The sequence below is a fragment of the Platalea leucorodia genome (assembly GCF_965183815.1).
Source record: "Platalea leucorodia genome assembly, chromosome: 9".
NCBI lineage: Eukaryota > Metazoa > Chordata > Aves > Pelecaniformes > Threskiornithidae > Platalea > Platalea leucorodia.
The window spans coordinates 3,064,640-3,090,129 of record NC_138831.1 but is presented as its reverse complement, the minus strand read 5'-3'; the positions used below and the strand labels follow the sequence as shown (position 1 = coordinate 3,090,129).

General features: G+C 50.1%; 2 protein-coding genes across 6 annotated transcripts in view; one reads left to right on the top strand and one right to left on the bottom strand.

Annotated features, from left to right (window-relative positions):
• ABTB1 (ankyrin repeat and BTB domain containing 1) overlaps positions 1–15,304 on the top strand; it is a 28,521-nt gene extending 13,217 nt beyond the window's left edge. For all 5 annotated transcript variants that reach the window (XM_082322162.1, XM_082322166.1, XM_082322164.1 and 2 more), the window contains 5 exons: positions 418–533; positions 6,011–6,109; positions 6,706–6,873; positions 9,894–10,094; positions 11,930–15,304. In XM_082322162.1, the coding sequence (XP_082178288.1) occupies positions 418–533; positions 6,011–6,109; positions 6,706–6,873; positions 9,894–10,094; positions 11,930–12,136 (791 nt within the window). In that variant the 3' untranslated portion in view covers positions 12,137–15,304. The remainder of the gene's footprint in view (positions 1–417; positions 534–6,010; positions 6,110–6,705; positions 6,874–9,893; positions 10,095–11,929) is intronic.
• A 6,384-nt stretch (positions 15,305–21,688) lies between these two features.
• Positions 21,689–25,490, bottom strand: part of MGLL (monoglyceride lipase) — a 67,473-nt gene continuing 63,671 nt past the window's right edge. The window contains exon 8 of the mRNA XM_082322452.1: positions 21,689–25,425. Within this exon, the coding sequence (XP_082178578.1) occupies positions 25,300–25,425 (126 nt within the window). The 3' untranslated portion in view covers positions 21,689–25,299. The remainder of the gene's footprint in view (positions 25,426–25,490) is intronic.

Genomic DNA, 25,490 nt, shown 5'->3' with positions numbered 1-25,490 from the left:
TGAAGGGGTGGTCGGCTGGGGAAGGCACTGTATGAATGGTTCCTACAGGGATCAGGGGCAGTCCGATCAATGGTCCTCAACTATAATTGATGACAAGGATTGCAGAGAGCAAGTCGGGCTTGAAATATGCCTGTGGCAACTTTGTGTTTGCCACGGCTGACATTCCAGCACAAGGAATTAAGTGGAGGCTTGAGGAGAGACAACGGTACATGCGTCCCCTTCCAGCCCTGCTCACCAGCTGTACTGAGGGGTGCTGTATGCCTGGTTACATAGAGGAATCCCACATGTTTTGCAGTAAAAGCTAACCAGCAATAATACTGATTTTTCCTGCAGTATCCTTCTTTTCTCTAAATGGGAGAGAATGTTTGTAGAGGAATTTAGGCATCTCTGCTCTTTTGTTTTTTTTGCTTCTTCCAGTTTCTTCCAAGCCAGGGACCTGTGTGAAAGTGCTGACGATTGAGCCCACAGGTAACTGCCGGCTGCAGGAAGATCTGGCTCTCCTAGCAGACTGCGCCCTGCCAGCCGAACTGCGGGTAGGGAGCGTTTATACTACTTCTGGTCTCTGTGGGGCTGTGATACGTGTTCACATGTGTTCCGTTGCGTTTTCTCCGATCAAGTTTAGTGCTTGCTTCTTTGCTGGTGCTCTAAATGCTGAAAGCCTTTTATTGCTTGGAAATGCTGTAAAATCGTTTAATGAGGCTGCTGGTCCTTTCCCTTGGATTTTTCCCCCAGCAGGGATCTCTGTAAACAAACCCCTCGCCATGCGGTTGGTGGGGATTTCCCCATTGACAACAATGGGACAAGAGCTGGCCCCCAGCTCTTTTTCCTTCTCTCTGCTGTCCTTCTTGAGTATCAGAAATGTTTTATCAGCAGGCGTTGGTACCTGAAGGGACATATAGATGGAAGATGGCTTGCTTGCTAGGAACTGACACCCTGCAGTAGAGAGGTGCTTTCAAACCCTGAAAATATTTCCAGCAGAAATGTGAGTCCCTCTGAAGCAAATTTAACTTGACTGGCAATAGATTTGCTTTTCATAACTGCATCTTGTTGACCCTTAGAAATAACCCACAGACCACAGGTTGATGATCACTATGTTAAAATACCATCAGTATTATTAGTTAGGCTCATATATGTGGGTCTTTGCTGCCAGTTGCAGAAGAACAGGATAAATATTAGTGGTCTTCATTCTCCCTGCATCTGTTGATTTCTGTAGCATCAGCAGATTCACTCTGTCCCTTTTTTTCCTCTCTCTCATACCAACAACTGAATTTAATAACATGAACTCATTTCAGGTGGCTGCTGCGCCCGGAGGTTGTATGACTGAGTGATGTAGTGAAGTTTATTGCCTTTTTTCTTTTTGTCGCCTGCTGAATAGACCTGCCTGGTACAGAGAGCATGTGTGTGCGCGTGTATTTGTGCACGGGTAAGGTTTCTCACCTGTAATAAGCCAGCGTGTTTTGCTCTGGCTTCTGGCAGACATATTTCTCTGAGTACTGAGCACTTTATAAAGGGAGTTTTTCTCCATCAAGTTTCCATCTACCAATGCAGAAATCTTTCCCACGTAACCTGCCTCCCCCAAATAAGCGTGCGTTTATTTGTGGCTTTCAATATGCTTTTCTGTATGTTTGCAGGCTTCAAAGAGAGGTGATACTATAAGTAAGCCTCAGATTTACCTCCCTGAGAGTTAAGAAAAGGATCGTGGGCCCAAAAACAGCGAGACTGACATAAATGTTAAGTCACTTCACAAATAAAAAAAAAATAGTGCTTTCTGTTTGATTGCTTGTTCCCAGACCTTGATGACACGCTCCTGTCAGGTTAAGCTTTTCTTCTCAAGGGTTAGAAACACTTCCCTTATAATCCTTTCATGCAGAATAGGAGCTGGAAGTAAAATATGAAACTTGGGATAATATAATCATCTGACAGCACTGTGAATGCCTCCGTGAGCTGTGGTTTTCTTGCTGAGTTCATAGATCAGAACGACGGCGATTGCAGCAGCATTAGACTTGTTATGGCTGTAAAGGTGAAGAGAGCATGGGCACACGCCTGTTCACTAGAGAATTTATATGCCATGCACAAACATGGGTGCTTTCTTTAAAAGCCTGATAAATTCTAAAAGATTCCTGTTTTTCTCTCTCTATAGGCCTTTTTTTTTTTTTTGTTAACTTACAAAGAATATACGAACAAAGCTCTTCATCCTATTGCCATTTATATCTCATCCTAATGTTTGCAAATTGTTGAATTCTGTGAATTGGGCATCTTTCTTCTGGGACAGAGGTATTGCACATCCTCATTCTTACAGGGTTTGATGCCATACAAGGAATAATATACAAAGTGTGTAACCTAAAATGTCAGGGACAACTGAATAGTCACGTACAAACATCTGTGTTCTCGAGAGAGAAACATGTTTTTTTCCAGCCTATGCAGAACAAAATAGGTATTCGGCTTCTGGATAAAAGCCAGCATTCCCAGAATTTGACATTCTGAGCTGCTGCATGTCATGTAATGCCATGTTACATGAAATGGGGAGGTATACAACTTTCTGTTTCACTATAAACAAATAATTTGCCTGTAATGTCTTTGATAATTGAATGATGCAGAAAATTCTATGCGTCCCAATTTCGTAGTTCAGTAATACGTTATAGTACTAAAACAATCATTAATGTTTGCTACCCAATCACAGTTCATTATTAGTTTTTAGAATGAGAACAATCTATTCTTTGAACTCTTAAACATGTTTATAATCTTGGTGTCTTGTTTCTTATTCCTGTTTATACTTGAAAGCCTTTTCTCTTTCAGTGTTTGTTTTTAAAAGTGTGGTGGTTGTCTCTATTTTGTTTTAAACTAGTAATGGCCAGAATTTTTCTGACCACAACAGCTGCTTCTTTGGTTTGTTGCAATACAGTTTGGCAGTGACAGATTTAAGTAAAATACCATCAAAAGCCAGTCAACTGTCAAAAAACCATGTGGCTTTCCAGTCTGCCTAGCTCTTCATCTCGTGTCTGCCAGGTGACCTCTGAGTTAGAGACTCCAGGGCTTCCAGTGTTTGAGACTGTAGGCACATCATTTCCTTGTAGCTGGCTTTTCATTACCTCTTAACCAAAATCTTCTTTTCCAAACCAAGGTGAAATCAGACTTAAAAGGATCAGAGTTTGCTGTGAAATAAATACTGTTCTCTCCATCTGTATCGACATTTGGTGTGGCTGCAAAAAAATGTGACCATTTGTCACTTTTGGGGTAAAGCTAAATCTTGTAATGCGTAGAAAGAACAGTTGGAAACAAGTCGATGGGTTGCATCTTGTCTGTCTCCGCACCTGTGTAGTGGGGTTGCCCATGGCGGTTATTCCTGTGCTTTGCTTTGCCCATTTGGCAGAGGCAGATTAACTGAACTATTTACAACATGCTTCCAATTTTTTTTTTTTTTTCATCCCATCCACTTGCATCTGGTTATGGGCTGGTAATCTTCTCTTGGATCACTAACCCCTGTAGTTTGTGTTGTAATTTATTTACAGTTTTCTTGCTGAGATAATCTGGCCAAGGTACAAATTGCTGCCACTGACTTATTTTGCATGTTTTTGCCTCCAGCAACGTTTCTATTTAAGTGCTAATAGCAAACGGGTAGCAGCAAAGACGTGGTCCTCCACATGTGACGGCTGGAAGATCCAGTGAATGTTCAAGCAGTCTTATGCTATAGAGGTGTTGAGAATGTTTCTGTGTGGTGAATGAGTTATTCTGAATGTGTTTGCACCGCGCAGGCTAGACTGCTCTGTGCTTCCTGGGCAACATACTGAACTTCGGCAGCTGCGCTTTGTCTGTGCAGGGGGGTGCTAAGGAGGTTGCCTGAACGGCGGGGTGGGAGGACTAAGCCAGTTTTCTGCAGGGAGACCCTGAAAGGGAGATGAAATTCCTCAAGCGTGACAAGGGAGGAGAGTAGAGGTAGTGGAGACTTAAAAGGGGAGTGAAAGGGAAAATTCTGCAAAGCCACTTCATGCTGAATAGGAGAGACAAAGACATGAACCTGCTTTTGTAGTAGGAATTGGAAATGACCTTGTAAACCTGAGCATCAGAGTGGGGACCAGGCAAGGCTGGAAGGAGGAAACTGAGGCCAGAGGAGTTTGTAATTCAGGAGACAAACTCTGAGACAAATAAAACTCCCATGTCCATTCCAGAGGGATGGATTCCTTTTAAAGGTTTACCTTTGGACAATGAAAGGGGAGCAAAGAAGGGATGCATGTAGGAGATGTGGAGTTTATGTCTCAATTAAAATTCTTGTGCTACAAAGAGTGGCATCTTATCACGGCCTGTTTCTAGGTTTGTTTTACCTGTAATGTGCCTGCAACTGTGTAGCCCTGAAAGTCATGTCAGATTTTCTAGGAGAGAATGTGGAAGCTGTGGGGAAACAGCGGGCAGTTGGATCGTGACTACTGGCATTTGTCATGGGATGCAACAGAGAGCGCGGCTGCAGATCCCAGACCGCCGTTTGTTCGTTGCCTTGAAACGTGAGACACAGATACCAGCAAAATAGCAGCCTGGGGAATCTACAACTGGGACAGTTTTATCTCACCTTTGATGTTGGAGGTGCTCGTTGTGTTACAGCTGTATAAAAAGCAGGTAATAGAGCATGAGGGGAGCGTTCCTCGAATTGCTGCATCTCCTCTGGGAGAGGAGTTCCCTGATGAGGAAAGACTTGCAGGGGAGAGGTGCTACAGCAAGGCAGCATTACTGTGACAGCCACGTGCACAATTTGAATGTCACTGGGCTTACGCTTCTGTGATGAGGAACCAGAAGATGCCAAATGTTGCTGTGGACAGGCAAAGAGCCTGGCAGATGGGTCCAGATTGCCATGTTCACTGGTGGTGTGAGCTTTTGCCAGCTTGGTGCCTTGCCACATCCTAGGACCTGTTTTGTGAGAGAAGCCCCACTGCATGCGAACTGAGCTTGGCTGAGCACCGACCCAGCGTCTTGCAGGCTGTGTCTTTGTTTGGTTTGGGAGGGAGGAGTCATCTGGCTCCCAGTAAAGCTGGAAGTCAGTTGCTTTTAGTTAGGATGGAGGCAGGCATGTTGGAAATGGTGCTTAGGTAGTCTGCAGTTGGGAGACTGATCTTCCTGGTCAGCCCAGGGTTTTCCCAGGTGCAAACTTGGAATGTAACTTCCCTGGATGAGAGCGAGTGGTAATGAACTCCTCGGCCCAGGCGGCTCAGGGGCATGTGCTTGGAAAGCAAGAACCAGGGGAAACTTCTGGTTCTAGAGATTAATTGTCTTGGTTACATGACTGTGAATATAAACTTTTTTCTACAATTGAATTACCCTGTGTATAGGATAAGGTGAAAGTGAAAATATTTGGAAGTGTCACTTTAAAATAACATAAGGCCAACAGATTTTTTTTTTTTGTGTGTGTGTGTGTGTGTGCTGTCTTTGTTGGCATGTGGGACTGGGAGGAGGTGTGTTGGTGTTAAAATAATTCACTAGAGTATTAATACTGCAACAACACTATCTTTGGCTGCAAATCAAATGAGAAATTTAAAATGTGCTTTAGAAATGTCAGATTATTCAAGTGAGGCAGTAATTGTAGCCAAACCATTTCAAACTGGTGTATACATCTATGTAATCTATACGTTACTACATCTACCTGTACATCTACACAGTAAAGGGCTAGTCCTAAGCTGTAGTATGCTTATGATACCCACTACATGAAGTAAACTTCACCTCCACTTGGTTATCTGCCTTGTTAGGTGGGCACAGAAATGCTTTCCAGAGGTGTATGGAGGGTCAGGGAGTTTCCATGGATAAGGGAGGCAGCTGTAACTTGTGCCAGGAATCTCTCTATCGGGAGTGCAAGGACTCCAGTTCCTCACGTGGAAATCTGTGTTCAGAGCATCTCTGGTGCTCTGCGCTGTGGGGAGGGAACGGATGGATGGTTGCTTCTGGGAAGACCAAGAAGTCCAAACTTGGGGCCCTGAGCCTGTTTAAAGCACAAATGTTAAAGGTAGGGTTTTCTGGTTTCCCTTCCTAGGTTGGTTTTGGGGAGTTGCCGTTTGACAGCACTGACAACTTTAACAGTTGTCCCGACGTGTGTTTCCGGGTGGCAGATTACAACTTTTTGTGCCATAAGGTATGTGCTTGTGCTGTACTTCGTTCTTCTCTCTTTTTGCCATAAGTCTACTCTACCTGTCTCCCCCACTCATCCAGTGCTGGATACGCTCTGCAAAAGCAGCATTGCCTCATCAGCTGGAAAAGCAAGTCTTGTTGCAGCTGGAAACTGTATTTAAAGCATTTAACAAAACGGCAAACCTCGCCTTTCTTGCAGAGGTGAGGAGATAAATTTATGGATTCAGCTACAACATTCACAGCTGCAAAATCTCCTACTGCTGGCTTGTGAGTTCAGTATCTGGAGAGGGGAATGTTTGATCTGCAAGTAAACAGCAGTAAGAATGGATTTTGCAATCCAACCTCAACTCAAACTCCTGCCCTAAAGCCATACTGCTTTTGAATCTCTTAAGTTTACAAATGGTTTTTTTGGTTCTGAGGGTAGACATGGATAGAAATAAGGTATGGAAAAATGTTGGAGATGCAGCTTCAAAATATAGGGAGAATCAGAGTCTGAACTTCCGAAATATATTGGAGCTGCTCTGACAGCTGGTTGGTAGTGCTGTTTGACTTGGTGCGATGAAAAAGATGCTAGTGTTTGGGTCTGTCTTTCCTCTCCAGGCATTTTTCTGTGGTCGCAGTGATTATTTCAAAGCCCTTCTTGAAGACCATTTCAGTGAGAGTGAGGAGCTGCAGACACAGCCCAGCATCCCCGTGGTGACTCTCCACAACATCTCAGAAGACATCTTCATCCGGGTCCTCTACTACATCTACAGCGATGATACAGAGGTGAGGCCAGTCGTGGAGCCTTTCCTCCTGTGCTGGTTAATCCTGGAGGTGTTCACCGCTGTGCTTTCCTGCAGCATCTGGAGGGGGGATGTGTGTGTGGTTTCTTAAATCCCACTGCCCTACTCTGCTACCTCACTTCTGTCTCAGGAACCCACATACTGGGTTAGCCAGGCAGGGATCTCGTTTATGTGCATGACATTCGGGAAGCAAATCCCTGGTCTTTCATCCAATAACAAAAATTTGGAAATTAGGTTGCACGTTGTATGTTGGCGTGATAAATGCAGGGCTTTGCAGATTTCCCTCTTGGACTCTGTGGAAGGATAAGGTGAGCAACTGCCAGTAGATGGCAGATTGAACACATTTGGAGATGTGGAAAGGTTGAGAGATTCTGCTTATTTACTCTTGGCATCATAGCCCACGTTTCCATTTGTAGCAAGTCATTATTTCCACTGTTATTTATTGCTGGGGTGGGCAAAGGTTCCACTGGGAGACCAACGCCTTGCTGTGCTCAGTATCGCAAGCAGTGACCTCGCCTAGTTTTCAGCCTAATGGAAGGTGCAGCAAACCTCAGCATTTAAGCAGCTTCCTGCTTTGGTTTTGTGGCAGATGCTTTCAGGAGGTCTAGCTACAAGATGCCGGAACGCTTTCTGGCATTAGGGCAGTGATCGGAGCCGCTGCTGCACCTGCCAATGTCACTTCTCCCAAGCAGTATTTGTGCTCTGGGTTAGGTGCCACGTACAGAGAGTGCACGCAGCTGTGACCTTGCTTCTGCTGATCTGTTCACCTCCGGGTAGCAGCAGGGAATGTGCGGTAGGGAGAGATGTATTTAGCAGGCAGCAAGGGCAGGATTGCCACTGGTATGCCGCAGAGCAGATGCTTCGCTTGTCTGCACTCTTCCCGCAGCCCTGTGCTGAAAGGGCAGGCAGAGAGGGAAAGAAGCATGTTGGGGCTGTGAAGACCCTCCTGACCTTGGGACTGCGCTGCAGCATGACCCTGTTCCCTTGCACCTCTCCAGCCTGCCTGCCCTCCTCGTGATGGCTCATTCAGCCATTCCTTTCCACGGGGTGTCCCAGCTGCGCTGCTTAGACTTGGAGCAGGAGGACAGACCAACAACAATGTGTAGGAGTTGAAAGGGTCTTGCTCGTATGTTTTCTATGCAGAATGGTGCCATCACAGAAAGTAGCTTGGCTTTCAAACTGAGCAGCCAAGATATGAGCTTCTGCAGAGAGCTCATGTCGTGAAAAACTACCAGGAAAAATGGTCAGGAAAACAGGAATATAGCTCAAGTTCCACACTTTTATGGAGTGTTCTCCCTGCCCTGGGTTTCTCCAACCAAGCGTCAGCACTCCCAATTCCATGTTTCTTTTTCCAAAAGGTTTATATGTCTCTCTGCTATGTAGTAGTGACAGTGCTTGCAGTTGGAAGGAAGCGTCTGAGCAGAGGACAGAAAGGGTTCCAGGCAGAAAGAGAAGTTGCTGACTTCAGAACCCCACAGAACACTTGTGTGGGCTCAAGGGGAGCTTTTGGAGGAACGTTTGCCAGGTTTGTCCTTGGTCAAGCAGTTGGGAGCTGCTGCCGTCAATAGTACTGACTCAAACGCCTCCAGCTCGTGAGGTTCCTGGAGCTTATGAAAGGACAAAGCAGCACTTCATTAATAACCCCAAGAGCTTTGTTACACCACTGTGGCACTATGGCATTCAGGGCATGCCTCTAACACATCTTGCATCCTTCTGCACAGCTGTTGCAGGGTGTTACACAGCTGAGACATTTGCTGTGGGTATTCTCTCCAAACACCGGTGTGGACAGCTGTAGGGGAAGAAATAATCAGCCTTTCGCAGTTGTCAGAGTGAGCAACCACATGTGTGGATGTGCGCAGCAGTGGTTTTGCTGCTGACCAGTTATCAGGGCAGTGGACCATGCTGCGCCAGAGTTAACCATTCCTCAGTCTAGACCAGTGTGGCTTGGTCTCTAGATGCAAGTGATCTCGACTCCTCCACAGCCAGGGTATGCTGCATCCTGCAGATTTGCTGTTAAAATGGATGTGGGTAACGGTGCTCTTTGCACTTCGCATTAGCAGGAACAGATCTGTGCGGAGAGAGGCTCTAGTTCCAGGTTAGTGACGCAGATGGCTGACTAAAATAGGATTTGCCCAGCCAGGGGGAAGAGACTAAGTGAAGCTGGAGGTGGTGTCTCCAGCATTATCTACAGCATTTTTTATCCTCGGATCACTAGCAAAGAGTGAAAGTACCCAAGAGGAAAATGGGAGGGTGGGTTTCTAGCTCAAGAGACTGAAAATGTTGAAGGCCATTCACAGTGTAAGCTTCAGCATCTGGTTCATGAATTTAGTTCAGCTTGAATGCCTGTTAAAGCTCCAGTAGTATTCAATGTGCAGAGTCTGTTCCTTACCTAGTTGGGCCTCACCTATGGTTTATTTGGGGTGCAATTTTCTGTCCTTGGGTGTACCCCCGTGCCAGGGAGGTTGTGCTGGCTGAGTTAGCAGAGCCAGTTTGAGGAAGGAACTTAAGAGAATTTTGCACGTTTTTCACTACGCGCAAGTCCAGCAGTACAAAATGGGAGGAAAAGTCGTAGTGGGGACAAGGTGCTCTGTTCTGCCAGCCTGTTCCGTTTGTCTCTCTGAAGGGCTTTCAGTACCTCTGGTAAAGGCTACCTCCTTCCACTGCCACATTGGACGTTTCTTATCAGCCAGCTTTCGGCTGCACTTTGGTGTTTCAGTGTTGCTTTGTGCTTAGCTAGAGGGGTCAGCTGCAGCACGGCAAACTTCTTGCTTTGTGCTGAGCAAGCTGCCTCTGCAGCATTTTAAACTCCTCTGTGGTAACTGAGTGGAAGACCTAGCCCTGAAAGATTGAGTTCCTGTCTCTCCATAGTACTGTTAACACTTGTTCGGTAATGGACCAAACAGCACTTCAGGGAATCTCTGCTAAGACAGAAGAGAAGGCAGTTTGCCAGAGACAAGTGAAGTGGGTAGGACTGGACAGTAATTCCCCTCTTTCCATTGCCAGCTGTCCCCGGAAAATGCCTACGACGTGCTGTGTGTGGCAGACATGTACCTGCTGCCTGGGCTCAAGCGCCTTTGCGGCAGGACCTTGGCTCAGATCCTCGATGAGGACAACATTGTCAGCATCTGGAGGATTGCAAAGCTGTTCCAGCTGACCCGGCTGGAGGACCAGTGCACGGAGTACATGGCAAAGATCATCGAGAAGGTAGCAGAAACACTCCCCACTGCACTTCCCGCATGTGCCCGTAAATCTAACTGAACAGTGAGCCACAGAGACAACAGATTTAATGGTTGCAGTTTGGTCTGTAATAAATGCTTGCCCTCTTTGGTTTAATGTGCTTCCTGAAAATGAGCAGCGGTTAAGTAGCAAAGCACATGGTGAGTTAGGACAGAGGATAAGGAGTGCGTCAGTACCTGATGTCGCTGCAGTAAGGCAGATGCTGGTGGCTGCCTAGCACATCCCTGGGGACTGTGGGGTGAAAAACCTGCCCAAAAAGTTCTGCAAGTGCCATGGGCAGGTGACTTTCACCGAGCTTTCAGCCACCATGCCCAGAGCAACAACGGCGTTGCCTGAATACACCAGCTGCAGCCTGGAGAGCCCAGTGGGGCGTGCGGGGGAGCTCTGTGCAGCAAATGGTTTTTGGCGTTTGCTGGAGGGAGCTCTTCCTGGCATAATGCTATAGAAAGGAGCAATCAATGTGTGATCTCTACTATCCTCCAGGATGGCAAATCTAACAGTAGCGGTTTCCACAGGGGAAATTCGGCCGTTAAACAGCCAGAAGTAATGAATCTAACACTGAAGTTTTCTTTATGGGGCTCCATTTAAGTGTATCCTCAGTGATTATAGCTTGAAGTTTCAGGACTTATGGAGAAAGCTGCCATACAGAAGTATAAACTAGAACCTATGGGGTGTTCTTATCCTGAGACAGACCTTTATAAATTGCTTGTACAGTTCACATGGGAATGTAACATTTTCACCCGCAGCTTAAAAGGTGTGAAATTTTTTGGCATGTGAAAACAGCGAAGGAAATGATTCTGGGGCTGTTATTTTGTTCAGTGTATAGCTTGGGGATGATGGACACATCAGCATGCACCCAGATTCTGGCTTCTGAAAAAGGGATTTGGTTTGAAAGCTGAATGAATATCCCAAGTAGTAACCGGGGAAGGTAGGGCTTTACTTCTGCGTTCCCCTTGCGTTCCCCTTCTCTAGCTTGAGTGGGGGTCCTTGGACCCGGCGTTGGCAATGTGCCTTCCTAAGGGTGTTGGCACAAATGGAGGCACCCCAGCTGTTCGAACAGCAGCAGCTGCCAGCAGCTTGTAGAGATGCGCTGATGATGGCAACAGGGAGAGATTTTGGCAGCGTGTGTAGGATAGAGCAGGGCTCAGCAACCTGCCGTGCCCAGGCACAGTTTGGTGCTGTAGACAGACGGAAGCTGCCTCTCACCCTTCAGCACACCACATGTTCCCGGGGAACTTGATGCAAAATCATTCATGGGTGACCCGATTCTGTCAGGCTGGGTGCGGAACAGAGCAGCTGCCTTGCTGTGATCTGCTGGTCGGCTGTTGGTGGTGGGGCTGAGCGCCACGGTGGGGACAGCGTAATCTGTGGCTCCTGGTTCTGAACTGGGCACAAGCACCCGCTGTCTCGCCTGTTGCAAGACATTTCCCAAAACTGTCTGGCAGCATCTCCTGGTTCCTGCTGTAGGAGCCTTTCTGGAAGGAATATTGTGCATATTCATGTGCCCCAATACCAGAACTATGGATGCTTAGTGGGTATTACAGTGAGCTGTTTGAGGCACAGATTGCTTACAGTTGTGACCATTTATTGTTGGAGCATTACTGCCTCCTTAGGATGAACGGCAGGATCTCCAGGTGATGTCTGTAGGAGACGCAGGAAGATTTGGGTCTCCATGTCCCCTTAGCATTCCCTTTTTCTTCTGTGGGATCCCTCAACAGTGGCTGAGCCAATTATCCCAACCCTTTACGTCCCTTTGCCTGTCTTCTTGTCTTCCTAATGGTTCTCTTTCCCACCCTGTCCAGCTGGTGGAGTTGGAGGAGTTTGTGGCTGCCGTGAAGGAGAATGCGGAGGCTGTGGAGGAACGGCAGGAGACTGACTCCATTCCTCTGGTTGACGACATCCGCTTCCACATCACCAGCAACGTGCAGACTTACAGTGCCATCGAGGAAGCCAACCAGAAACTTGAAGCTCTGGAAAACCTCCTGGCCAGTATAGGGCTTGAGTGCTGATGTGTGCAAACCCTGCCTGTCGTGTGCAGCCTGCGTAGCCCCCAGTGGGTTGGCTCGAACATCTGAGTCTCTGAATGTCTCTCTTCCCCTCCTTTGTCCTCTTTCCCATCCACTTTCAGGCATGGTTTCTTTTTAAATTATTTATGTCTGGACATGTGCATGTCTGGTTTGTGTTTGGTTTTATTTTGTTTTTTTGTTTCTCCTTCAGAAATAGCTCCCAGAGCTCAGCCCAAATCAGTAGCTGCCGCTTTGTACAATACAATGCGGACAGGAGGCTGCAAGCTGTTGGGGGTGGTAAGGGAGCTGCTCTGGGGGGACTCGCCACTGCCTGGTGTTGGGACCCGTCCTGTTCTGTTGCCCAACAACACACCTCTGAAACTGGTTCATGCCAGGATGTTTGTTGAATTGCCACCAACAGAGGAAGAAAACTGGATTAAACTCTCCAAAGAAGTATATTGGAAAGGAGGTGGCCTTTCTTTCACTTAAGCACTGTAAGATTGGCAAAGATGGGCAGTGCTTCCCTAACAGTGACACAGGAGTACTTGGCTATGTGGAAGGCACTGTCTTCACCTGCTGTTCTAGTTCTTAGATGAAAAAAAAAAGAAACGAAGTGATTTCCAGGTCTTCCCTAGGCTTTCATTGCTTTGAAGTGCTCAGAATTTAAAAGCCTTGCTTTCTGAACAAACAGCTTTGGGAATACAGTAGAGACCAGAGTCCTTCTGTTCTTAGAAAGCAGTAGCTTTCAATGCATTAAAAAGGGAGAGCCCTCCTTTTCTTCCTAACAGGGGAAGGAAACACCTTCTTCTTGGAAACAGCACTTTTCCCTTTCTTTTTGTCCATTGTGGTAGAGCAAAACTGACTTGCTTGGTGGGTCAGGGAAGAGGGGTCACTGAAAATCTTTTTTTAAAGGAAAAAGGGCCTTTTGGGTCTCTCACAGGGCGGCTGTCCCATTTGTCGACCTTCTGGCTTTGCTCAGCCTTGAGCCTCGTAGCTTCATTGTTCTCCAGGAAATTCACTGTTTGTACTAATGAATGTTTTTGAATCTGTGTTCTGCAGTAGGTCGTGTTATCTCGTGTTGTCTCCTTAGACTCCTAATGAGGGTAATGATATTCTTTCTCCTTGGCACCAACCAGCAGGTGATACCCCTGCATAAAGCTTGCCTTGCCCGATAGAGCTGCTCGTCTCCGGAGTGGCATGTTATGAGAGGCTTGGGTCTCCAAGGCGCAGGCCGGGCATACTTTGACTTGCTGTGAGTTGGGAGGGAGAAGAGGCGTTGTGTGAAGCACGCAGAGAGTCTTGCACCGGCAGTGGGCTGCCATTGCTAATGCATATCGTCATTTTGGTCACTTTGCGAGGCAGGAGCTTGAAATAATCCATGTCAGGTATGCTTTTAGTGTTTGAGGTGGGAACTGGGCATGGATGCCCCGCAGCTTCAGGGTGTCGTTTTCTGTAGTGGTGCTTCACATGGATAAAGAAAGGGTTTGGAGATCCAGCATTTGGCAGGGACTTTCTTCAGGTGTGGATGTGCCAGGAGGATGGGTTTCTTTTCTTTGCTAATCTCACCAGGTAAGAGACTGATGCTCCCACACCATGGGAGAACTGCAGCCTCACTGCCCCTGCTCAGAGCATCTGCCTGTATCTGGCATGCGTTGAAGCTGTTTGCCTGTGCGTGGGCAGGCTTTGGGCACCACTTGCACTAGGCAGGCTGGGTTCGGTTGCAGGGAGGAGGGGGCACTGGGGTTTGGCAGCTGGACTTTGGGAAAATCATGTGTCAGGATTGAGTTGCACTAACAGAAGCTGGGGACAGAGCTGGTGGGGCAGGAATGAGGTGCATTCACTTAACTGGACCCCAGTGCTTGTGCACTTGGTCATCTGTCTTTACCTGGTGTCTCTTGCAGAACAAGGCTCTTTGGGGCAGGGGATGGTGGCTGCAGGGCTGTTCAAGCAGGGCGTGCTTCAATTCTTCAAATTTTGTTTCAAAATGCTTGTGAGGAAGTGCAAGGAGTTCTTGTGATTTGTTTTCTGCAGCCATATTCGGGTGAGAGGAGAGGATGTGTCCCTGCAGGGGTGTGTTGCTGTTGGGAAGCAGGGAGCAGCAGGAGCGTGCTTCTGTTTGGGGTGGTGACACGGAGAGGAGCTGTGTGTTTCTCGAGTGATTTCTGGAGCGTACCTCCATGCCCATCTCTAAGCTTGTGTGGCTTTGACAGGACCACCAAAGAGCCCAGCACAACTTGAACTGATAAAGGCATCTCAGTGGACTTGAGGAGGGGAAGAGCTATTGAGAAAGCTTTAATATGAAGTCCCATATATTTTGGAGAAAGAAGGATGAAAGCAGAGCTGCCTGTTCTCTTGCTCAGTGGAGTGTCAGGCTCATGAAACCTGCTACAGAAACAACCGACAGCTTAACCCAGCTGGTTCAGTTCCCCTGCCTTTCTCTTCCCTATAGGGCTGAAGATGATACTGAACATCTAAGCAGGATGTTTAGTTTATCACATCCCCTCTGCTCCTCCTGCATAAATTCCCCGTCTGACATCTTAGCTTTCCACAGCAGTGGTTGTGACAGCCCTGCCCAAGGCTTGCACGGAGCCACCAGAGAACAGGACGTGGCCTCTGCCTTCTGCTTGTACTGAATGAGATGCAGAAACAGGATTACCGAGGAATGTGCTAACGCTTTTCTCTGCAGATGCCTCAGCTGCTAAAGCAAAGCGGACACTGGCAGTGGGCAAAGCAGGAGGGAGGCAGAGGAGGGGCAGCGGTGCTGGGAAGCATTTTCCATACGGCTGCTCTGGCATAATTCCGTTCCCACGTCGTTAACCGTGGAGCAAGCGAGGCTGCAGTTGTACACGTGGGAGGAAAGGGCAGCGTGGCCTTTCGATCTGCCTCGCCAGTAGCACAGTTCCACGCGGGCTGCTGAGCAAACGCCTCATCCCTCCGCGTGCACTTAGCGGTCGCATCTGTGAGCCCTGTCAGGTTGTCCAGTTACTCGGGGTCCTTTCACGCCCCCATCCCTTTTGGCAAAATAGGGCTATCCAAAAGCATGCGTAAGCAGATGGTCAGCATGCAGGCAAGCTCTCTAATTAAGGTGAGCCAGGTCAAAACTTAGATTTGAATTCACTTTATTCTTGCTGCAAATAATTTTACCACAAAATAAAAACCTTTTGATTTTTCTTCTGTTGCCAGTGTCCTTATTGTGTTCTGTTGCCTCTGTCCTTTTCAGTTACTACTAGCCACTTGTTGAATTAAGACGACTGTAAAATTTATCAGAGCAACAATATATTTAAGAAGAAATGTGTAAGCATGTGTGCAGCAATAAAATAGTATATTTCACTATATCTGTCCCTGCCCTGGCCTCTTTGTTACCAACCGACAACAGCAGCGTGGCTTTATTTCTGAAAGGACTTGGTGAGCTCCTTCAGCTTATTGTCCCGCACCCGGGCCAAGGGCTGGCTCCGCACCGCCTGGCTCGCAGGCAGCGAGGAAAGCGTGCCTCTGCTCTCCTCCCTTGGTGACCCGTTCCTACGGTCCGGCCAGAACACGGGCGTGAAGCACCGACTTGTTTTTACTGGCTCCTTTCTCCCGGGATTATTCTGTTTCACGAGCAGCACCGTGGCACAGGCTTGGTCAGCGTGGTGGCGCGTCAGGGAGGAGACCTTTGTCTCGGAAGGTTTCTCTGGGCAGCCCCGGACAGGTAAGTTGTCCCTCCCTCTCTTCTTGTCACCCCGTGCCTCTGTCATTGCTCACTGTCCATTAAATCCAAGGACGGAGATTTCTCAGCCTCTGTGCTTCGCTACTCTGACTTGTTCAGTGCACCCCTGGACCCTCTGAAACGTGTTTTCTCCAAAACTCCACTCTGCTGAACTGCCCGGGCACTCCTTCCCCCCTTCCCTGAGGACACAGGTGCTTATTTTCTCTTTTGCCTTCTTGTATGCCTGGGTGGCTGCCGTAGTCCCGGTGGCAATGACTGAGCTGCCTGTGTGCGGCCCCTGTTGACTTCAGAGCGTGACTGGTGCTCAGGGAACGAGGAGCGAAGCCCGTCGCCGTGGCTCCGTGTAGGAACGTGCAATTTTTGGGAGGGGGATACTAATAGCATCTGAATGACTAATGCTGTTGAAGGGAGGGACCGGGCTTGGAAAAGTTCAAGCGCTAATCAGGCTTTTGGGACTCAAAAAACAGTGCTTACAAGGAGTACCGTTGTGCTGTGAGAGCCTGGAGTAAACGACGAGGTTCTTTAAGAGGTTTGAGCTGTTTGCGTTGGTAGTCATGGTCAAACCGTGGAGACAGCACCTTCCCACGTAACAGCTCGCAGTCGGTGTGCGTTGACAGACTCGTCTGCTCCGGTGACGCTGAGTTTTTCTCTCTCTTGCTGGGGGCAGCCCGGCGAAGGCTGGCACAGCCTGGGGAGCTGGGTTGCGTCTGCCTGTGCTCGGCTCCCGGGGATGAACGAACCGAGCTGGGGCTGGCGATGCGAAACCAAGGCTTGGCTCGGTTCTCTGCTCGCAGCGGGTGGGAGTGCTGGCAGAGCAGGTTTTTGTTTTACCTTCTAAGCTAAAACAGATTTGACATAACGAATTTATTAAGATAAGAGAGGCCACACTGGCAAACCATTTGTCAGAGCTGGGGCCTGTTTTGAATAAAGGTGCTGGCTCTGCCGGGGGCTGCCTGCCTCGAGGGAGTGCTGAGGGAGAAGGGCAGAGAACTCCTTTTCTAGGGTTGCAAGTGGTTTCTGTGGTTTTACATAGGAAATAGGAGGTGGGTTACTGGCAATAACCAAAGCAAGGGCTGCAGAGAGGCAGAGTATTAATTAGGGGACAGCAGCCAGATTTGGGTGCAGCTGTGGACATGCAGACCCTTCAGGCCAAAGCCAAGCTACGAGCTTCAAGCTACATGCGATCAGCATCTGGGGAAGGGGGCAGGCATGCACGTGCCTTTCCCTTTTCCTCGTTGTGGTTAACTTTTGTAAGCCTCCAAGTTCGGGACAAGGTTTGAAGGGCGTTTCAGGAGACTAAAGAAAGCCTTGGAAGAGGATCAGTACCCATGCAAAGAGCTAGCTCTGGTCCCGAGGGTCTGGCTGCTCGGTTCCCAAAATAAGCTCTGAGAAAGGAGTGTGAGAGCTTTCCTCTCGCTCCTCCTGTTGCCGTCGGAGCAAGCTCGAGGGGAGAGGGAGCAGGACTGGAAAGCGAGATCTGCTGCCTGCTGGCCGCAGCTCCCTGCCAGCGGGTCTGCTTTGCGCCCTGCTCCCTCGGCTGGTACGGCAGAACCCCAGCCGTTGCTTTGGCACGGTGTGCCAGGCAAGAGGGGGCGAGGGGAGTGCGACGGTGCGGCCAGATGCATCGGCTCATGGGCGCAGGGTAGGCTGGGGCTGGTCTTTTTAAAGAAATCCGAAGTAACTCGGTGTGGCTTTCCCACGGAGGAAACCGAGCTGGTCTGTGTTGCGCTGGGATGGCATTAAAACCCAGTAAGAAAAAATGCCTCCCTCTTTATTCTTTCATCACATCGCTTCTTTGCGAGCCAGGGTCGCGCTGGTACCATTTGTCCAAGGCTGCAGCAGTGATGAACCGCGCGAGCAAGGCTGTGCAGGGACCTGCTCTGGAGGGAAGGCGAGTGAACGTGTTGGTTACGGCTCCTCCAGATACGCTTCAGGAGAGGAAGGTTGATCTTTCATATCAAGGCTAAGATGACATTATATCTCTCCCTTCTGCTCGGAAGGTTTTATTCTAACACATTCTTGGCACAGCATAGCAGAACCACCAATATTTCTACGAATTTTATTAAGCTTGCTTCCACAACGGGAGCCAGCAATCTGCTCTCTAGAACTTCCACCCCCCTCCTCCCCGGATCTAAAACTGAACTTTTATCCAGGAGTTTTAAAACAAGTTTGTTGGCGGCAAGTTCAATCTCTTTCCCTTTCCCAAAGGCTGTCATTGAGAAGCTGAAAACGCTTCAGGCGAATTGTCCAGAAAGCTTTTTCTGCCATGCTGCTCCTCCGGTCTGAGTGCCTGCCGGGCACAGTGTCTTCAAAGCCGTCCAAGGCGCTGGCTCGGGCCGTGCCGCTCCTGGGGGGACTGCTCCTTCCCTTCCCGCGGCCAGGGGAGATGGTGTTTCTTGTCTCCTGATTTTATGTGACCTTTTCCAATCATGCATGCAGTTAAACAACAATCTTCCAGGTCTGAAGCACACGAGGGGAAAGTACTTCTCTTGCTCTGCCGACCGCGGTGCTGGCAGCGATAACAGGGGCAGATCGGTCTTGCGTGCAAAGTTCAGCGTTTGCTGGGCATCCAGGGCTTGCCGGTCACGCGAGTGGCCCCGGGCTGGGTTTTGGAGCGGAGCGGCCGCAGCGTGGGCTGTGCACACGCTTGGCACGGGAAGAGAGGACTTGGTGTTCAAAGTGCGTGGGGTGAGCCCTGGGAGCTCAGCGCCGTCGGGGCTTTTGATACGGATAGCACAAGGGCTGCCCTGTGCTGCGGGCGGGCAGCTTGTTGCCATCGCTGCAGCACGAAGCTGACCCTGCAGGCCAGCGTGAGGGGAAAAACAGATTTATTTTCTCTGGATGGGGAACCAGAGTTGTTTGTTTCTAGCATGTGGATCCCTCCTGCTCCAGGGTTCGCTCTGTTGGCTTGAGAGGAGCTTTGCTGGTGTTGCCATTGCATCATTTTTCATCTAAATGAAGGCACGGCTCTGACACGAAGGCTGCTGACTTTGGGAAGACTGGGAAGCTCGGCTTTTCCTGGGGCTCTGCCTCACGGCGGGGTTTACTGTGGTCTGGCAGGGGCTTGCTTGCCTTTGGTCATGGACCAAAACTGATGCAGGGAAGGTACCGCTCGTCCTTTGCACCCGAGCTGCCCTTGCTTCGCCTCTGCTGTTCTCATCTCTGTGTTTTCTTACAAGACAAGTGTTCTCCATGATGGCCATCTTGCCCTCCCCTCCGCTCCCCCTCCAGGCCAAGCAGATTTCTTTGCCAAGTTTCCTCTGTTTAGACATCAGCGCATAGCATGCGATCCATCCAAACTCTTAATTGATCTCTTAGGAATTGTTTTTCATCTGAATTCCTGGAATGTTTCCAGACTCTGAAGACCTTCCTCCAGAGGGATGGGAAATTAATGCCGTGTCCCTCCTTCCCGAGGAGCAGTGGCCACAGGAAGGCCGGTTGTTCGGCTTGCTCCTGTTGGGAGGTGTGGGCCCTGCGGTGTTTGCTCATGGAGGTGGCTGTTTGGTGTAACAAGGGAGTTGTTAGGAGAGCCGCAGGAAGGTGAGGGGTAGCTCCACATCAGCAGCTTCCCCATCGGATGGAGAAAGAGAGCATCCCGGACTGATAAGCTGGGAGAGCATTGCCCCATTTCTGTGCGCAAAGGGGACTTGTTGTGGTCATACGTGGAGAGAAGAGCAAACGGCTGCCCGAAAACCCCCACTTTGGAGAGCCTGGAGTGAGCAGGAGCAGCGGCGGCAGGAGTCAGGCTGCCAGCACGGTGTGCGGTGGCGGTGGTCGCTGATGGTACGGCGGCACCTGCGCGGCCCCGGCAGCTCCATCCCCCTTTCTGTGATGGAGATCTGCCCGAGGCCGGGCAGGGACGGCGGCAGCCGGAGAGGTGCGAGTCCCCACTCGCCTCCACCAGCAGCACTGGAGTGAACTACAGCCCTGCTTCTCCCTCCTCCTCTGATGGCCTATAAATCCCACGCTTAATCATTTGCCAGCAGAAAATGCAACCCAAGCACTGATGGTTTATATGCTGAGCAGATCTTCTGAATTCAAATTCCCCACTGCTCACTGAAGCTGCAGCATTTGGCTCTTTTCCAGTGCCTGAGCCTGGCCCGAGTGATGGGCTGTCTGGTCCCGGAGCTCTGACAGAGCCACGGTCCCTGCAGCAACGTGACCGAGTGTGGCAGCTCTCGCCCCATGCCCTGACGGTGGGGCAGGCTGCCCAGCCCTGTCGGGGCAGCCGGAGGGAACTCCTTAGGGATTCACACCCCTCCCCGGCACTGCCTTGGCTCCTGCTTTACCATCGGCTGATCCCCGCCTTGCACCAACCCCGAGAGAAACCGCCAGCTCTGGGTAACGCAAGACCGAGCACAGGCTGGGGGAAGAGAAATAGGCAAAAAGCTTCAGGGTTCCCACAGACTGGCAGGATCAGACTGGCAGCACATGCTAAAAATAGCGAGGCCACCTATGGCCGTGACAGCTCGCCAGGCACCGGGTGGTGACATCGGGAAAGCTGGCGGCACCAAGGCACGCACCCTCTGTCAGCCCTCAAATCTGCGAGGAGCTTAATGAGCCACTAAAATACCAGGTAAAAGAGCTGGGGACTTGCCGGTATTAAAGCAAATCTTGTTACTATTGATATTTCTTACTGCCACAGTTTGCCCGCTGGCTTGGCAAAAAGCCCCGGCTCTGCTCTCTGTGCTGATGCACACATCAAAGTCATCAGCCAGAGCCTCTGAGCCGGGGCGTGATCAGATGCACAGCCCGCGCGGGGCCGCAGAAAGAGAATATTATTCTCTTGATTTAGCGAGTAGTGGCGTGAGGAGGATGAAATGAGTTGCCGGAGGTTGCAGGTTGGCTCTGGAGCTGCTAATGACCCCAGCCGGAGGGTGGGCACGTGGCCACGCAGTCCTGCCTGTCCCCTGCTGCGGCCGCGGCGGTCGTCACCCGTTTTGGGGTGCCAGTGGGCGGCGGGGGAGCCCTCACGAACGCAGCAGCTTGTCCCGAAGTCTGCGCCGTGCCCCAGCCCCGCTCCCTGGGCGGGAGGGGCATCTCCACAGCACGGGGCACCCTGACAGCACCAGCCCCAGGTCCGGGGGCTCTTACAGCACCTGGGCACTGCCTGGGAGCGGAGAGCGCAGAAACCCCGCTCCCCAGCCCTCTCTGGGGTCACAGCTGGGGGAAAAGGTAGGATTTGAGCAGCTGCTGCTCCTGGCCACGGTGCAGATGTTTCCTGTTTGAACTGGGTACGGGTCAGGACCCCCGCAATATTTTAATGGGCTTGTGAAGGCGTGGGAACTGGGTCTCGAAGCAGGCTGAGCCTGCCTGCTACTCCAGGCTCCTCCACCAGCCCCGGACCCCTGGTTCATCTGCGGTGGGGAAGCACTTAGGCCAGGGGATTTTTCATTTGTTGTTTTAAAGTTAGCACCTCAGCTACAATTAAGAAAAAAAGAAAGCTTTGACTCTGAGGAGAGTAGAGCTAGTTTTCCCTGGGATTACCCAGCCAGCCAGCCCTGTTAGGTCCAAGTTAGATGTAAAGACACCTGCAGTGTCCCAAGCTGATTTTTTATTGTGCTGCTCTGGGCTTGTAGCAAATACTGGCGTGAGGTGGTGGGTTTCAGGGCTCTTTGAAAAGCTGATCTTGAAGCAGAAAGGGAAGCTCCATGAGACCGGGCTGCCCCCAGACCCCCCGTCCGCAGCGGCTGGGGAGCCGGCGCCGGCCACGCTGGTGACTCGGCAGCGCCCAGGGGCTGCAGCCGCCGCCTCCGCAAGCTGAACGGCAATTTAACATCTCTCTGCCTTTCCCTTCTCACCCTCCGAAGGGACGGCAGTCACCAATGATGCCCTCAAACACGCTCTGTTCAGAAAACATAACTTTTATTATTAGTTGCAATATACACTGTATTCCTTTAAGAATCCTAAACTCGTATATGGTTTTTCCCACTGAAAATACATGTGTATGTATATATGTTTTTATATATGTATATATATATAAATGTATTTTATTGAACTGGAACACAACAGAACAAGAGAGACAAGCTCAGAAATTACTCGGAAAAGTAAGTGTGATCTCGATGGGCTTGTGCTGGCAGTGTGCTAAGGTGAGCGGTATAAAAAGAACAGGCTAAATAGAAAATGTGATGGGTTAGGCAGCGGGGAATGGTCTCTCGGTGCTACCGGTGGTGATATATACAGTAGTTACACATTGCTATTGCTCAGTCACCAGTGCCACCTATTCTCAAAGGCAGACCGGTCTCTGGTGCGGCTCCGCACAGCAACATTCATAAGGCCGGCTGTGCTCCCTGCAAATGGTACCTGCCGTTTGAAAACAGGGTTTAATTACATTTCCCTTGGCAGCAGCTCTGCTCGTTACTAATCTGGTCAGCGAAGGAAGAATTCCTCCGGGGCACGGTGAAACCTAACCGGGTCAATATAAAGTAGCTTACGGGCAGGGTAAGGGATGGGCAGCAGCAGTGAGAGCCGAAATGCGCGGGCGGAGCTGCAGCGGGTGCAAGCCCGCGCCCCCGCTGCCCCAGGCCCATCTGCTCCTGGCTCCTGCCCCCCGCGCTCGTCTCCCCGGCCGCCAAGGGGCTGCTCTCCTCGGGGCTGCTCTCCTCGTCTTGATTTCCTCAGAAGACAATTCTTCAGAAAACTGGCTGAGGGTGGCAGTAACCCCTGCTGTGCCAGGGGCTTGGGGCTTATTTGGCTTTTTTTTTGGTGGTTGTTCTTTCAACTTTTTGTTTGTTAACCTGGTTTTTCAAACGCAGCTTCCCCAGGCCACATGCCATTGCTGAGCTTAGCTGACAGAGGGACGAGCCTTCCCCAGATCAACGTAATTGGTTTCCTTTTATTTCTGCTGAGCTGCAGATGTTTCTTGGCTGAAAGGACACATTTTGTCAAAGGCACTGACCACGGACCTTCCTCTGCCTGAAGCCAGGTTGGAGGGAGCAGACGGGCTCTGACCTTCCAGCTGGAGGGTCACCTCCCTCCCCCCGGCAAAGTGCTTGGCAATTTGGGAAGAGATGTGAAGAATGTGGGCATTGATTTGCTCCTCCTGACTTCCTCGGCAAAAGTGCTTTCAAAAATCCCATCCTTAAATCCTCATCTTGCTACCACCCCCGCACTGTCTGTCACCACTGGATCACGCCTACTTGATCCCCCTCCCAGCTGAAGAAGCAGGTGAGGTTTATCCCCGCTGTTGCGTTTCTCTTCTTGCTGTCTTTCCCCAGCAGCATCTGGCAAGGAGGGATCTTGCTGGGGGAAAAGACGTTGCAACAAGCCGGGCTGCTGGAAGATGCAGAGCAGGCGACCTGTGCATCGCCTCCTTCCCATAGCAAGTGTCACCAGAGGTTTAGCAGGGGTTGGTGGGAACAGCTGATTGCACTGGAATAATATTTGAATCAAAAGCCGGCATTGCTGCGAGAACTACAGCTCGTTCCTCTCTTTAGAGGCAGGAAAAGATAAGTGTGAAAGTGCCTGGAGCAACCTGTATAAAAGAGCTTTCCTGACTTGGGCCCCTTAGGGCAAGTAGAAGGATGTAACCTGCTTCCACGCATCCTTCATCCATCCACGCAGCCTTCATCCATCCACGCTGCTGGGACTGAACGGGACTAAGCCCTGATTCTGACTGTTATTGCACAGAGGTCCCTTTCCTGAATCTTGCCAGAACTGGCTTCGAGGGGAGGAGAGGCGGGCGACCCCCTGCATCCAGCCCTGGGGCAGCGGCACAGGACGTGGCGAGGGGTCCCGCTGCTGCCAGGGAAGGCAATAAGGGGACTGGTTTGTCACTGGGGGAGATGCCCCACTCTCCCATTGTGCAACATTTGCAGGCATTTTCTTCTTGCAAAATTGGAGGGAGAGGCGCAGGTTAAACCCCTTCCCCTTGGCTAGTGCCAAGAAGTGTACTCGTAATTAGGGCCATCACCCTGGACAAAGTGACCCCCACAGCCACGCCGTGATCACTATGCAGCTTTTGCTGTATCAATACAACGCCTCTGCTCCATAAGCAGGTGTAAAGTCTTTCCTTTAGCCCTGCTGCTACCCGAGACCCAGGCAGCTCTAGGGTTTGGCTTGTCTGCACCACTGGGCCAGTCCACGAGCTCCTCCATGGCAGCCTGCGCACCAGTGTCCCTGGACACCCCAGTGCAGCCAGGCAGACGTTGGATGGATGCCTGCACCCTATGCTCTGCCTTCAGCTCCCCGCGTTGCCAAAAGGGGTGAGCTCGGCCCCTCTGCTCTGCGATCTGCCCCCGAGGTGGCTGCGCTGATTAGGAGGAGATTGGGATGAGCTTGGATGGGATCTGTGTTCACGCTGTGGGTCTCCTGCTAAACCAGTGGACCATGAGGACACCCACTGCTAATCCCCACCCACCAGATGCTCTGCGCTTCTCTCTAGCACTATTTTCAGGCCATTTTCCAACTGATGAAGGAAAACAACAGATTATGACTGTAAAGTTATGGTGAGAGGACTGGATCCTGGTAGGACAACATTACGCCTTGCCAAGAGAAGGAACAATTAACCCCTTCTTTAGACTCTCCTCCCATTTCTTCCCCAGCTCGCAGCCACCTCTACATACATAATATATTACGTTACTATATTCTCTTATAACTTTGACTTTGCTTTTTCAGTTTCAGTAGCGCAAGTGATTAATTCCAAAAGAAAAAAAAAGAAAAAAAAAAAAGGGAAGGAAAAAAAGCAGCCCCTAGGAATATTTACAGAGTGGTTCATCTTGCAGAGGAGAGATGGGGTTTGGCATTGGGAAAAGCATGGTTTTTGAATGTGCTAAGTGGGTTTGATTCCACATTCCTCCTCTCCCCTCTGGGATCCTGCTCTGATGATGAAAATTAAAGAGCTGTTCACCACGCTTTCCCCCAGCGCATAATGCTCTCCCCTGGCCTTATAAAGGCAGCATCCAAAGGGGGCTGACCTTGAAAACCAGCCTTTCGCTTTCAGGGAGCTGTCAGCTCCCTCTTCAGCCTCTCCTCGTTACCCAGCACCTTCGTTACTGCTCTCCTCGCAAGGACCAGGGCTGTTAAGGTACTGGATGGTGGGGACAGGGAAGGGACTGTACACACCTGGAATCAAAACCATGAAGTGGAAGATACTGACTTCTTTAACATACCAAAAATTATTGCAGTATAAATACACCCCTGTCACCCCAGCAAAAGCAGAGAAGGGGAAGCGATGGGGGAAGTTTGGTGGGTGAGGGGCGTTTCAGTAAAGCCACCCGACCTGGGAAGCTCTGACAGCTGCTCCCAGAGCTCTCAATTCCTCCCCAGATTAGGGTACCGGCCATTTACATCAGCCAATGCTGCCCCACCCTGTGCCTCTCCCCCCACCCTCCCTTACACTATGCATGACAAAATATCCCAAGAGTCCCTCCGCATCAGATCTTTTTCAGAGAGACTTCTATTAAGAAAAGCATCTATTCCCAGAAAACCCCAGTAAGAGCTGCAAAAACAACTGCTCTTAAGTATGGCTGGTTTCCCCAGCTGCTGAGACCTTCTGGCCAATCCATGTCAGTATTTCTGTGAAGACAGAGGTAGAGACCTCCGGCAGCTCTTTGTGGAGGGCATGATAGGCTTCCTCATACACCTGCAACCAGGGAGAGAGCGGAGATGAGCACAGAAAAATGAAATCCGCATCAACAAAACAGCCTT